The sequence below is a fragment of the Phyllostomus discolor genome, chromosome 12 (assembly GCF_004126475.2).
Source record: "Phyllostomus discolor isolate MPI-MPIP mPhyDis1 chromosome 12, mPhyDis1.pri.v3, whole genome shotgun sequence".
In the NCBI taxonomy this organism is placed as follows: domain Eukaryota; kingdom Metazoa; phylum Chordata; class Mammalia; order Chiroptera; family Phyllostomidae; genus Phyllostomus; species Phyllostomus discolor.
The window spans coordinates 53390835-53405648 of record NC_040914.2 but is presented as its reverse complement, the minus strand read 5'-3'; the positions used below and the strand labels follow the sequence as shown (position 1 = coordinate 53405648).

Genomic DNA, 14814 nt, shown 5'->3' with positions numbered 1-14814 from the left:
CGACCCGAGACTCAACGTGGGGCCTCCGAGGTAGGTTCTGGACGAAAGGTGCTCCCTCTGCCCGGAGCGGGAGGAAAGCAGGGCTGTAGCAGCAGGACGGCCTGCCTGAGGCTGCAGTCACGATGGAGAGCTGGATCGAGCCAAACCTGAAGTCAGTTGCCTTGTCATTTTCAGTGACGTGAGCCAATACGTTTCTGGCTTGGGTGGGTTGGAGTGAGTATTCTGTTTGCTGGGACCAAGCATTTGATAGCGCCCAGAGCCAGGTAAGGGGGTAAAAAGGAGGGCATTCTGCTCATCGGGGTCCATTCGGGGGATGCACAGTTATTGTTATTATTATTATTATTATTATTATTATTATTATTTTATCCATCCTCACCCAAGGACACTTTTGTTCATTGCTTTCAGACAGGAAGGGAGAGAGGAAAGGGGAGAGAGAGGCATGGGTGGGCTGCCTCCGGCAGGCACCTGGACCCGGATTGCGTGTGCCTGTAATGGGGACTGTGCACACCAGGGCCCAGGATTGTGCCCACAACCCAGGCATATGCCCTGACCGGGAATTAAACCCGCAACCTTTTGGTGAAGGGGCGATGCTCCAACCAACAGAGCCACCCTGGCCAGGGCAGACCCTGGACAGTGTGTGTTCACAGAAGATGCAACAGTCCCTAGGCATACTCCCAACAGCGCTCCGAGCCCCGCCCCCGCCCGCCGCCCCACCCCGCCCCGCCCTGCCATATTAACCACACCACTTACTCGAGCCTCTTGAGCTGGCCCTTGTTTTCCAGGGCCCCCATCAGCACCAAGGAGCCCTCCTCGCCCAGCTGACTGTTCGACAAGCTGTTGGGGACCAAGCATGAGGGGAGGGTTAGACAGGCCTGCCCAGCCCCTGGAGCTGATCCTAGACCACCCCTCCTGTCCAGGCTCCCGGGGGGCACTCCTGGCTCCAACAGTGGGACTGCAGGGCCTTGAGGAGGGGGACACGGCAGTCACAACAGACCCAGCTAAGAAATGGTGCTTCGGATGAGGCTGCGAAAGAGGAAGGCAGAGCCGGGGGCACAGGAGCACCCCCCCCCACAGAGATCTTTTCTGTCCTGAGCTCTCCCTGCACCCCGACGCCCACGGCCACCCTGGGCAGAGAAGGGGGCGGGCCTGGAGAGGCACGGCTGTCTGCTCAGGGTCACTCTGAGGGACTGGTAACGCTGGGGCCAAGGACACAACACTCAGCCTTCCCCAGGCCACGCCTAGAGTGGCTGGGCTCCGTCAGGGAGAAAAGTGATCCACTGACATCTACCCCCCATCCTCCCAAAGCCCCTCTGACCTCCCCACCCCCAGCCCCCTCCACCCCAAGACTCACTCCAGCTCCTCCAGTTGGTGACAGTGGCTCAGACCAATTGCTAGGTGGGCCCGACCCTCTGGGCTCACACAGCTGGAGGCCAGCCTGGTGGGGGTCAAAGGGCAGCAGGTCAGGCAGGAGCTCTGAGTATCATGGCAGAGGGCAGGAAAGTGGGTGGGGAGCGGTTCTTGGGGGGCACTGGGGGGGCCTTCCTTTCTTTCATAAATCTCTCCCACCGTGGGGACCATTAAGTCAAGATGTAGCTTGGAGACAGGAGCATGGGCTGGCTGAGCATTTCCCTGCACCTCGGTCATTCCAGTGGCCACTTCACCACTGATGCCCCATCATTGGGCATCGCCATAAAGCCTGGCTGGTTACTGTCATGTTCCAGGAGCTCTGTGCCTTTATGTGAACAGCGGGGGAAAAAAAGTAGCGAGTCCTGGAGAGCCGCTACAGATGCACCGGCAGCCGGTCGGATGAACACAGAACCCAAAGCTAGAAAAGCTCCGTTTTGCAGCCTTCATCCTGTAGCTGATTTCAGGCAAGAGCTTCCCAGCGAATGCCAACATTCCAACACTCCGTGGGTGAACGTTTGAGGAAGAGCAGGATGTTTACACAGTCTTAAAGTGTTTCCATGAAAGCGATGTGTTAATTAGAAAGGGAAAAGAAAGCGGCAGCTTGGCAACTGAAGAAACCTGGCAGAAACCGCCTTCTCCAGGTGACCACAGTTAACATCCCCAGGAAGGGGGACGCACAGACGTCCGTGTGCCTCTGGAGGTGACACGCCGAGCAGAACACAGTAGTGCGTCTGTGATAGTCCTGCCCAAGATGCAGGACCTGAACCTCAGTGTGAGGGAGACGCCAGGCACCCAGGAGCGGAAGGACCGTTTACATCGTAACTGACGTGTAAATGTCATGACAATATCCTGAAAGGCAGGGAAGGACGGAGGACCTGCTCCGAAGCGAGGGGAGGGCGACAAAAGAGAGAGGACAGCGAAATGCAGTGCGTGACCCTGGATGGAGTCCAGGGCTGGAGGGGGGAAATGCCAGGAACCACATCGTTGCGACAACTGGCAACACCAGGCTCTCAACTGTAGTTTAGACAATAGAAGTGTAACTGGTGTTAAGTTTCCTCAATGCTATGCTTTCACTGGAATATGGGAGGGAGTGTCCTTGCTCTTGGGAAACCCACTGCAACATGAAGGGGTGAAGGGGCATGGAAGAAAGAGGGAGAGGGAGAGAAAGGAGGGCAGGGCTGAGGGAGGCAAGAGGGAGGGAAGAAAAGAACAAATGGGGGGAAAATGTTGACAGAAGATAAATTTAGGGAAATGATATATGGAAGTTCTCAGTCTTCTTGCAACTTTTCTATTAGGTTGCGATTCTTTCCAAATAATGAAGAAAAAGAAGAGAAAGGAAGGGCGTGAAAAAGGGAATTACTTTCTTGCCATGTGACCATGTCTATGAGCACCCCTCTGGCCGCCCCCATCCCCGGCCCATGCCTCTCTCGGGCTGAGCTGGGGTCCCAACCTACAGAGTTTGGACTCTCAGTTCCTGAGCTCAGGCCGGAGAACTGGTTAGTGGGGGTGGGGTGGGGCGGGGCAGGGCAGGGCTGGACTGAGTGACAGTCTTGTCTACATACCGGAATTTCCTCAGCTTCGAGGACAGCAAGTTTTTCAGCAGCTGGGGGCTGGCCGTGCAGAGGTTTACCTGTGACAAGCTGGAAAGAGCCAAGCACATTCCAGAGGATCAGGGTGGATGGCCTCCGGGATCATCAATTGCTTGGAGGTAGGGAGGCCAAGAAAGGGCACAGGACCACCGAGAGCTGCCGGAGGGGCAGGGCTCCCGTGTGCCACCCCAGAGCTGTCCCCACTGGCCAAGCGCAATTCTCTCCCGCACAGGGAAGAATGCCAGGGTCTGGCACTGCCCCCTGCTCTGCTCCCCCCCCCCCCATGCTGGCCTGGCCAGCCTCCCACGTGTGGCCTGAAGCGGGCACTGGGGTGGACCCGAGTGGGCACTGGGGTGGTGCCGAGGTCACAGTGAGCCAGCCTGGAGGGGGAGGGGGAGGCAGCATTCTGCACACAGCCGAGTCAGCATCAGGGACTCGGGCCCTGCCTGCGGAGGCTACCTTCAGGGGGTTTGTGAATGCTAATCAAACACAGCCTCACGATGCACTACATGCACTATTCAGCTACGGGAGTGCTGTGCAGGAGACCTGCAGCCGGGGAGCTGGCCTGGCCGTGCAGGTTGTCCGCTGCCTAGGGGGACCTGGCCCGGGAGGGGAGCTGGGGCTGAGACCCAGCTGTGGTCTGTCCCCCAGGATGCATACTGCAGGGCTGAGTTCCTCCCAAAGGGAGGACTCGACTAAGTCTTGGGGTTTGGAGGGGCCTTCCTGAGGGGGTAGTATTTAACCCGAGACCTGAAGGGTGAGGGGCAGTTAGCCAACTAAAGGAGGCGAGAGAGGGGAAGAGAGGAGAGAATGTCTGGGCAGGGAACAGCCTGTGCAAAGGCCCTGAGGTCCACAGGGGCGAGGTGGTCTTTGAGGAACTGCACGCCGGTAGGGAGGCCTGGGGCTGAGCCTGGGGCTCAGGGTAGGGATGGACTGCGTGGGGAGGCGGATGAAACCAGACCTCAAGGTCCTGTAGGGACTTGGGGCATCCGAGGACTCTGAGCAGGGGCACGAGGAATGGTGCTCAGAAGCAGCGGTCCCCACCCCATCGCCGGGCACTCCCTTGGAGCCCCCGGTACTGGGTCTCACCTGAGGGCCATGGCCTCTGGGTTCTCCTGACAAGGAAATCTCAGCTGGATGCAGAGCTGCTGCTGGGTCTCGGAGATACTGAGGAGGGAGGGGGTGGCTGGCGTGAGGCCCGCAGCAGTGCCCGGAGTCGGCTGAGCTGGGAATCCAGGCTGCCCGGCCGGCTGGGCCGGAGCTCCCAGATCCCGTCACCCCCAGTCACAGAGCCACGATGCTCTGTGTTCCTGTAACCCAAGGGCTGCTTCCACGCAACCAGCGTGGATGCCCAGCCAGGTCCCTGGCATCCAGCAGCCCTTCCCCTGCCTCTTCCCAGCCCCGCAGCCTGACTACTGCACGAGCCTCAACAAGCACGTGTCGCCGTCCCATGTGCCCCTGGAGCACCTGCCATCCTGGGGACCCAGAGATCTCACAGGACAAGAGGCTGATGTGTAGAGGAGGGCAGGTCCCGATGGTCAAGAGAAGGCGAAGAGCTCCGAGGGGCCCCCTCCCTGGACTCACCTTATCTCGGTGATGCTGCCTGAGGTCTGGGCGAAGACCTGGTGCAGGGCGAGCAGCCCGGCCCTGGCCATCCACGGCTCCTCCACCCTGTCACGGGAGCGGACACAGATAAAGGCCCCTCCCCCACAGGAGCGGTGGGAGGCAGGAGAGTGACGGGGGAGTCCTAGAGGCTTGGGGGGGGCGGTGGCTTATCTTAAAACTATAAAATTATACAACCAGGCATAAGCATAACGTGAAATGAACATTCCCATTCCAAGAGTTATGGCAACAATCCAAACAGCAAATGTTATTTCTTTAATACTACTTTTTAGATTAAACGAAAGGTCTGCACGATGTTACACTGCGAAGAGAAGGAAATAAAACTGTATAAAAGATGATTCCAGTCTCCTATTTGAAAAAGGGAACACTTTAAACATATATACGGGGAGAAAAAGAGAGAAGAGAGGAAAACATATTAAATGTTAATGGCAGCTGTTTAGATGGGTGGTGGTGGCATTCTCATGATGGTTTTTACTTTATTTCCTCTTCAGTTTTCGATATTTTCTGGACTTGCTAAATGTGTATTCATTAACTTAGATGCACGGAAAGAGCTGTTTAAAATATTTCTACTTCTGCCCTGGCTGGCGTAGCTCAATGGATTGAGCGCGGGCTGCAAACCAAAGTGTCGCAGGTTCGATTCCCAGTCAGGGTACATGCCTGGGTTGTAGGCCATGACCCCCAGCAACCGCACATTGATGTTTCTCTCTCTCTCTCTCTCCTTCTCCCTCCCTTCCCTCTCTAAAAATAAATAAATAAATAAAATATTTTTTAAAAATAAAAATAAAATATTCCTACTTCTGAAGTTATGTTGTATTTGTTTTCAAAGTCCTATTTTCTTCTTAGGCTCTTACGGACTTTTCCACAAATGTCTACAAGTGATACACATTATTTTTAGAGTAAGAAGAGTTGTGTTTTAACATGCCATTTTGGGTGACCCAGCAATTCCGGGTACAGACCCAAAAGAACTGAAGGCAGAGACACAAAGAGATATTTGTCCGTCTATGTTCACAGCAGCCTTATTCACAAAAGCCAAAAAGTGGCAGCTACCCCAGTGTCCCTCGTGGCTGAGTGGCAAACAAATGTGGTCTGCCCGCACGTGGACTGCTAGGCAGCCGTAAATAGAAAGAGAATGGACACAGGCTACCACACGGCCGAACCCTACGCCCGCCCAGCCTGCTGAGTGGGAAAAGCCGGTCACCAAGCGACCAATACGGCACAAGTGCACTTCCGTGAGGTTCCCAGGGCCATCACCGCCACAGGGACAGGAAGGAGGGTGGTGGCTGCTGGGGGCTGGGGACTGGGGGAGGGGACAGGATGGGGCGCTGTTTAGTGGGGGCGGAGTTTCAGCTTTGCAGTTTCAGTTCTGGAGACCGGTTGCGTGTCTTCAACATCACTGAATTGCATGCACACTTAAAAACGGCTAAAGGTGGCCAGTGTCATGTTATCGTATTACACCACGATTTTTAAAAAAACGTTATTTGGGGAGCAAGCAGACTTGGTGTGCCTCGTCCCAGGCCGCACTGAGAAGGGACCAGCACTGGACCCGAAGTTTCTGGTTCTGACCCGAATATGTAATCGAAGCACAGCCCGCCTTTCCGCCCCCTCCCAGTTCCAGGACAGCCAGGGGTTGGAGGAGCGGGCTCAGTGACATGGACAGGGGGCCGCCAGACAGGGCTGGAGCGCAGGCCAGTGTACTGCACGGCAGGCCGGTTTGGTCGGCAGGCCGCTGACGTGGAAGAGGAACTCAGCGGGGGTGGGGGGGTATGGGACACAGAGGAAGAGTCCTGCGAGCCACCCCCCTCCCCCACCCCATGCAAGTGTGAACCTTGACTGGATCCTGGATCCAACAGGCCGGCTGTCCCTGTGGGCACCAAGGGACATTTTTGATTGGACCGGGGAGTACAAGACACTGAGGAATCGCTACTGAGTTTTGTAGGGGGCTCTCGTTCAACTGTGGTTATGTAGAAAATGTCCTTATTTTTTAAAGAGTCATGGTGAAATAGGTGAGCAATATTTTATGAGACCTTCAGCCAAAAATGAGCAAGCGAAGCCAATTTGGAAAAATAAAATATGAACCATCGTCAAACCTAGGTGATGGGAACAGGAATTTTCAAAAACGAGAAGGGAACCAAAACTTTTTGGTTCTCTTCTCTCTTTTCCTGGAAGTTTTTGACAAAACGACTACAGTGAAGACTCAAACATGGTGTTTGGGGGTGTCACTCTGGACCTCAGCTGGGTGTCCCCTGGAGCTCTGTCCTTCCCAGTCCCCCAGCCTAGGCCCCGTCCTGAAGAGGGGGGCTTCTCTGAGTGCCTGGGGGGGTCTCTGGGACGAAGGGGCAGGGTCCGCTCTGTGACCAGGTGGCCGGGCTCTGGGTGCAGGAAGTGGCCAGGGCCTCAACCCAGGGGGAACCCACACTCCAGAGCCCACCTCTGTCCCCCGCCCTGCCCCCAGGGGCCCAGAAGAGGACACTACCTGAGGCTGAGCAGTCCCTCTGGCCTCCTCACCAGGCTCAGGAGGACAGCGAGGTTGTCCTGGCTCAGGCAGCACCGGATCAGCCTGGGGGCAGACACAGGTTGTAGCAGCGGCTCTGCTCCGGGAGGGAGCCCCCCCACCCCCCAGCTGCCCCGAGGGCTGGGCCTGGTCACTCACTCGAGCTGCGTCAGCTGCCTGGCCTTGCTCAGGCCCGCGGCCAGTCTGGTCACGTGCTCAGGTCTGAAGGTGCACTCGGTCAGCCTGAGGGTGGAGGAGGGTAGAGCCTTGGTGGGGCCTGTCCAGGCCGCCGTCCTCCTTCCTCCCAGTCCCCGCCCCCAGGATGTAGGGGGGCCCCAGCTGAGTGCAAACGCCCGGACAGGGGCCTGAGAAAAGGCCAACGGTGCAGCTCTTGGCCTGGGAGCTTCCTGTCTTTCTGGAGAGCCCGGCCTCAAAGGAAGCGCGAGGAGGAGGCATGTATTGAGCCCAGACTGCAGGCCGGGCCCTGCACCAGCCGCGGGTGAGCGAGGCATGCCCGCCGGACCTGTAGAATCTCACTGAACTCCAACAGCTTCGTTTACTGGCAGAGCAATGGGCTCACCCGGGGACCCGGAGCCGGTCAGAGGAGAGGCAGAGCTGGGTTTCAGTCCAGCTCGGACCCATGACCACCCCCAACTCGCACTTCGCACCAGGCTCCCTTGGAGGAAGGAGAGCCTGGGATTCTCCTGCGGCCCTGCCCCCAGGTGCCGGCCCCGCGTGGCCCGCAGACAGGCCCTGGACCGCTGTCCGTGGATGGTTCATTCAGACAGACAGGGGCCCCTGGGGCTCTGCAGGAGGAGCTGACATTTGGGTCTTAAAGGACTGGGGGGCATTTCTTCCCAGGAAAGGCAGGAGCGAGTCTGTCGGGCCGAGCGCTGGGGGCAGGGGAGCTGCAGGAGGCTGCGAGCGAGGAGCAACACCCCTTGCGGCTGAATGTGTGCTGTGCGTGTGGTATGTGTGTGTGCGGTGTGTGGTGTGGGTGTGTTACTGTGTGTGTGGTATGGGAATCGTACGTATGTGGTGTGCAAATTGTGTGTGGTATGGGTGTGTGTCATGTGTGTACGTGGGTGTGGGTGTGTATGGATGCCTGTGTGTTGTGTGCAGTTTGTGTGTTTGGTGTGTGTGCTGTGCACCTGTGCGGTGTGGGGTGGGGTGTTGCGGGCGTAGGCATGGTGTAGGGGTGAGGAAGAACGATGACATGACAGTCAAATCAGACTTCGAGGGAGACGGCCAGGCTGAAGGATTTGAACTTTATCTCGGGGCCATGGGGAGCCCCTGAAGGGCTTGGAGCAGTGGAGCGGCAGGTGGGATGCGTGTGCTGGGAAGATGCCCCCAGGGGCTGTGGGGCGAACGGCTGGAGGGGGCCTGGCCGGGGGCAGTGAGCCAGTTTGGAGGCCACGGTCACAGCCGAGGTCAGACAGAGAGAGGAGCTGACCCAGCACAGTGATGGCGACAGACAGAGCCCAAGGCTACTATGGGGAAATAATAATAAATAATAATAATAGCTGATATAGCACTCAGATAAACCAGGCCCTTTGCAAGAACTTTGTACATTTTAACTCATTCCATCCTCACAGTGACCCTAAGGCAGGTGGTCCTACTGTTATCCCCATTTTACAGATGAGGGCCTGAAACACAGAGAGGTTAAGTCACTCGCCCAAAGCCACACAGTGGGTAAGTGGTGGAGCTGGGATTTACGCTCAGGTGACGCAGCGTCCAAGCTCGGAACCATGATACGCAGGAGCCCCCAGACTTAGAGTCAGGATGTGGGGAGGAGGCACAAATGCAGTGTGAAGGCCCCGCCTTGGGGCTGGAAGTGTGGGGGTCCGGGGGAGCAGGTGAGGGGCAGTGGTCATGGAGCAGGGTGCGTGAGGGAGGCATGAAGCCTCCACAGGGCCAGCCTCCTGTATCCCCATCCCCCCACGTCCCCCCGCACCCCAGACCAGCAGTTACCTCAGTGTCTTCTCAGTCTCCTTCTGTGGGGAGAAGTGGACCCAGAAGCTCTGCTCTGAGGCCAGACTGCAGAGAGAGGGGGTGGGGAAGCCAGGGGTCTGCGGGCATCCTCAGGCTCCAGGGCCCAGGGGGCGCCCGAGAGAAGGGCTGGGGCAAGGGGGCAAGGGAGGGGGAAGCAGGCTGCGGCAAGCCCTTGCCGACCAGCAGAGACCCTCAGCCCATCCTGTGAGCACACTAAAAGCTGGCCTTCCCACCCGTGGCCTCCCCGGTCCCCATGGCACTCAGGTCTCAGAGTGAACTGTGACACTCTGAGGCTGGCCCAGGTCACACCGACAGAGGCCACCAAGAGTGGGGGTCTTGCTTCCCCACCACCAGCAAGCAACGCCACCCTCGGCTTACTTCATGGTGGCTTCCCGGACACGTGCACAGGAAGGGAGGGTCTCCAACAGGCACAGGGCGCTTTCCTGGGACATGCTGTTGCCACTCAGACTGGAAGGGAGACAAGGTTCAGGGTGGGGGGGTGAGGTCAGCACCTCTGCAGACCCCTTCCCGGCCCCCGTGTCCTCCCTCCAGCTGTCATCTCCCTGTCCAAGCATTCATGCTGCAGGTGGTGACATGGAGGTCCAGAGAGAGAGAGAGGCCAGAGGGGCAAGAGAGACACCAGGCCCCGAGTCCTCAAGAGCTGCCCCCTCTGTGCCTGCTGTCCCTGTGGTCGGGGACAGGCCACTGAGGAGGCCAGGCTGGCAGCTCAGCCCACACAGAGCACCAAGCTCAGCCGCCTCGCAGTGGGTTGTATCCTGGCTCTGGCTGCCCGCCTCCCGGGTACTGAGGGATCGGGCAAGAGTGCGGATGACTTTCGGAGGGCCCTCCTGTGGTGGGAACATCTCCAAATCTGTGACCCATGGGTCTGATCAGAGGAGACACAGGGTGGAACAGGAGCTGACACAGCTAAGCTCATGCCTCAGCTGCTTAGGAACGGTCTCCCTGCCGGGAGGCAGCTGGAGTCACCAGGCTTTAGTTGCAGCCTCTCCCGGTTGCCTGGTCGGGGCTCTCCCCAAGGTAGGCAATGAGAGGAGGAGGAATGGGCCGAAGGTGGGGAGGCATCAAGGTAACAATCACCCCTTTGGTCCCCTTGCTGGTGTGGCTCAGTGGATTGAGCACCAGCCTGTGGACTGGAAGGTCACCAGTTTGATTCCCAGTCAGGGCACATGCCTGGGTTGCCGGCCAGGTCCCCGGTAGGGGGCCTTCAAAAGGCAGCCAATTGCACACCGATGTTTTTCTCCCCCTTCTTTTGCCTCCCATCTAAAAAAAAAAAAAAGAATCCCCCCTTTCACCTCCCCTGTCTTTGTCCTCTGGAGTTCCCCAGGGATGTCTTGAAAGATCCCTCACAGCTCATGCTCTTGGCCCCGGGGAGTCCTCCTCCTTGCTGTCCCTTGCTGTCTTGTGCTGTCCCTGAGGTTCCCTGTCACTTACTTGAGTGAACCGGAGATGGACAGCTGTGGCAGCCACTTCAGGAGGCACCTGAGCCCGTCATCACCCAGCTGGTTGGCAGAGAGGCTGCAGGAGGTAAGAGGAGGCGGCTGGCCGTCAGCTGGGTCTCCTCCATGGGGGTCTTGCCCCCACTCATGTCACTCTGCCCACACGGCACTCTCGTCATCACCTTCACGTCACCACCACCAGTCAGCACTGCCGGTGTGCCGGCGTCACCACGCCCACCGCCACCCCCGCCCCCATCACCATCACACGACAGCTCTGGGGTCCCCGGCACTCCGGTTAACCAGTCCTCATCTTTCCCTTCAGCACCTGCCGGCTGCTCCCAGGACTCCAGCGGGCTTGCAGGACTTAGAGAAAAACCACCCAGCTCTCACTACACCCTTGGCCTGCGTCCACTGGGGGTGGCCATTGAGGATCAGGAGTCGGTTTAGGAAAGAGAGGCTCGGGCACGTGTTTGCCCAGCAGAGTTCCTCTTTCGGTTTGGGATACGGTGTCGGAAATGGCACTTGAACACTTTCTCACTTCCCTTCGTTGTAATGTTGCGGTTTTCGCCAGTTCAGAAACAATATGATCAGCGGGCTCTGGAATAGCTGATTTTTGTCCCGCGTCTTTGAACGCATATTGTTTCTGATGATGGTACTTTTGAGGCTTGTTTATTTTGCCTTTTCCTGAGGAACTGTAAATATTAGTTTGTCTCATGAAGCCCCTTAATAATCTTTAACATAAGAAAAAGTATCTCTATAGTGAAGAAAAAAAAAAAACAACACACACACAGGCCCTGGTTGATGTGGCTTAGTGGGTTGAGTGTTGGCCTGGGAACCAAAGCGTTGCCGGTTCAATTCCCAGTCAGGGCACATGCCTGGGTTGCAGGCCAGGTCCCCAGTAGGGGGCGCATGAGAGGCAACCACACATGGATGTTTCTCTCCCTTTCTTTCTCCCTTCCTTCCCCTCTGTCTAAAAATAAATAAATAAGATCTTAGAAAAAAACACACAAAAACTCGAAGACACGTTGCTTATTCCTCTTTCCTTAAAATACATGATTCCATCAGCCCTTTTTCTCTTTTTGGCCACATCATGGCAGGAATTTAATTAAATTTTTTTTTCTGTATACAGCTCTCTTGAACTCTAATAGGTCCTAAGCTGAACTCCTAACAGCTGTGGAAAGACTGCACTGTACTAGCTGTGTGACCTTGGACAAGTCCTTCAACTCTCTGCACCTCAGCTCGCCCGCGTATAAAACGGGGGTGATAGTGCCCAGGTCCGTTGGAAGGATGGAAGAATGTCTAAGGATAAAAGAATATCCACTTAGAACAGTGGAGCAAGTGCTCCACAGGTGTTAGCCATTATTAGTATTTTTCTGCCCGTGCGTGGGCTATACTGCACGGGCACCCAAGACTGGCCACGCCTCTCAATGGTGGGTCCCCACCCAGCTGGCTCCCGAACCCTCCGCAGGCTGAGGCACTTGGTACTTTCTACCCCCTGCCAGGCAAGCTGGTGGATCCTTCCTGTGAGTGCCCATCAGCCAGTAGCAGAGCTCCATTGTCTTGAATGCCTTGACCAACATGAGGCCAAGGAGCTCCTGGGGCCCTTGTTGAGGGATCGAGGGCATGCTCTGAGTTAGCTCCACCGGGGCAGGAGTGAGGGGGTGGGAGGGACAAAATGGGTGCAGGGGAACTTTTAGGATGTGACCCAGAGTCCCGGGCACCCCGATAGCTGGTCCCGAGAAGTGCCGAGTGCACGCGCACACGGAGACACACACACACACCACCCTCCAGTGCCCTCCAGGTGCGTGCTCCCAGGCCTCTGTCCCTGCTCTCCCCCTCCACCCACCACCACTTACTCCAGCTGGCTGAGGTCCTCACACCTCCTCAGAAGGTGGCACAGTGACTCCATGTGCTCCTGGCTGAGGCCGCAGCCTGTGAACCTGCTGGAGGAGGGGGAACAGGCTGGGACGCAAAGCCTCCCAGACCTGCCCAGCCCCGGCCCCTGCCGGGTGTGGGCTCACCCACGCTTGGACTCTCTGGAATATCTGGCAGCCAATGCTCGCACCTCCTCTACAGGAGGTCCCACCTGCTCCCCCACCCGCCCACGCGCCCTCTGGGGAGGCGGCTCTCCAAGGAGGAATTTGTGAAGATGTAAAGCCTGGGAACGCAGCCCAGACCCACTGAACCAGGAACTCTAGGGGCGACGCCCCCCAGGTGGCGGATTCGGGCTGCAGCTGCAGAACACAGCTCTCGGGGTCATTTTAATGAACAGACAGGGGTGGGGTGGGGTGGGGGAACAGGGCGAGGTCTGCTCTCACAGAGAGCAATTGATTTCAGAATTCAAAGGAAGGGTGAATCTGCCCTTGAAAGGCCTAAAATGAGGCCATACACTAAGGCAAAGAGCGAGGTCGTGACCCACCAGTTACTGAAAAAAAAAAAATCTTAAAATCAGGATGTTTCTAAAATTAGTATTTCAAACTTTTAGCCGTTACTGTCCTTCACGGTTTTTCCCACAGCCTTAAATTCCCCTTCATGCTATTTTTACTTCCTGATTTTAAAGGACCTCGTTCTTTCTATTTGATTCATGCATTGTGCATGGAAACCCTGTGTCACTTACGCCGGTGGGAAGCCGGCATCGCATGCCACAGACAGACCTCGACCGCAAGTCATGAAGTCCCGGCCAGGTGCGCACACCTGCAGAGGGCTCGCTCGCTGGCTCTCAGGGAGGGAGCTCACTGCTGGGCGTTAAAGACCCACCAACCCTGTCAGGAACCTCTTCTTGGCCTTAGTCAGACGGAGGGAGCGGTGGCCTCACCAAGGACCCGGCGAAGTCGGCCCCTGTCCTACCCTTCGGAAACCGCTGACTTAGAAACGGCCAAGACGTTCTAGAAGCCAGGGTAGTGTCGGGCAAGGATGGGGGTCCCCAAACTGCAGCTAAGGCCACCTGTTTTGATGTGGCTTGCAAACTAAGGACGATTTTTCCGTGTTCAAAGGGTTGAGAAAAAAAATCAAAAGGATGGTAGTCCATGACACAAATATGGTATGACATTCAAGTCTCAGTGTGTGACACACAGGCTGGCATGCCACCACCCCACTGCTGACAAACTGCCTGTGCCGCTTTTAGGTCACAGCAGTGGCGTAGCTGTGACAGACTGTATGGCCTGCAAACCCCCAAATATGTATAATCTAACCCTTTACCAGAACAGTCTGTCTGCCCTGGGCTGGGAGTGCTGCAGGGTGGCCTGGGCTCCAGTCCCCAGCTGCACCCCTTACCACACGTGACGGGCACAGCGGTCACAGCCGTGAGGTCATGAGCATAAGGCTCTCAGAACGGTGCCCTGCAGCCCTGGCCGGGTAGCTCAGTTGGTTAGAGCATCATTGCCTTGATTCATCAAGGTTGCAGGTTCAATCCCCAGTCCTGGGAACATACAATGAATAAATAAATAAGTGGAACAACAAATTGGTGCTTCTTTCTCTCTTTCAAATCAACAATAATTTAAAAAACAAAAGTGGTGCCTTGCAGATGCTCAGCAAATATTAGCTCTGTTGTTTATTATTTCACAGCTCAGGATGCTCTGGTCCAAGGCCTCTTGGGGACCCGCTGGCATCAAATAGTCACCAAAAATGTCACCTCTGCATTCAGAGGTCACCCTTCCGCACCATCACCCTGCCCCCAGCACAATGCCTGCCCCTTCTCACGGGGCCAGCCACGGAGCCCCGGCTGGTCCAGGAGTCAGTGGGGGAGGGCCATTCGGGCCGGTGGCACTCACGCCTCACTTAGTGTCGGCTCGTCCAGTCCTTGTGGACGCTCCACGGCAGGGGCCTCCCCACTCCTGCTGCAGACGCCGAGGACCAGAGAGGTTACGGAAACTGGCCCCAGTGCCAGGTCCTTGTGGGGCTGGGGTTTTTAAAAAAAATTCTTCAGTTGTATTTATATATTGACTTGAGAGAGAGAGAGAGAGAAATTTGTTGTTCCACTTACTTACGCATTCATGGGTTGTCATATGTGCCCTGACCTGGGATCAAACCTGCAACCTTGGTGCATTGGGATGATGCTCGACCCAACCGAGCTGCCCGGCCAGGGCCCTGGAACTGGGACTTAAAGCCTGGAGGGCAGCTGTGAAGTCCTTTTCCTCGAGTTCCCACTTCTGGTCCAGTCTGGTGTGTCCCTTGACAAAGGCCAGGCCTCTCTGGACCCCTGCTTCTTCATGCGGGAGAAATCAGGTCCCCTCGCAAGTCCTTCTGGGGGAACGCC

The 14814-nt window shown here is 56.8% G+C and overlaps 1 protein-coding gene across 1 annotated transcript in view; it reads right to left on the bottom strand.

Moving 5' to 3' along the window:
* Positions 1-14814, bottom strand: part of NLRC5 (NLR family CARD domain containing 5) — a 78506-nt gene that overhangs the window by 9872 nt on the left and 53820 nt on the right. The window contains 13 exon segments of the mRNA XM_036011873.1: positions 751-834; positions 1352-1435; positions 2970-3054; positions 3057-3108; positions 3346-3376; positions 4086-4163; positions 4581-4667; positions 7093-7176; positions 7270-7353; positions 9082-9147; positions 9481-9570; positions 10555-10638; positions 12416-12502. Of these exon segments, the coding sequence (XP_035867766.1) occupies positions 751-834; positions 1352-1435; positions 2970-3054; positions 3057-3108; positions 3346-3376; positions 4086-4163; positions 4581-4667; positions 7093-7176; positions 7270-7353; positions 9082-9147; positions 9481-9570; positions 10555-10638; positions 12416-12502 (996 nt within the window).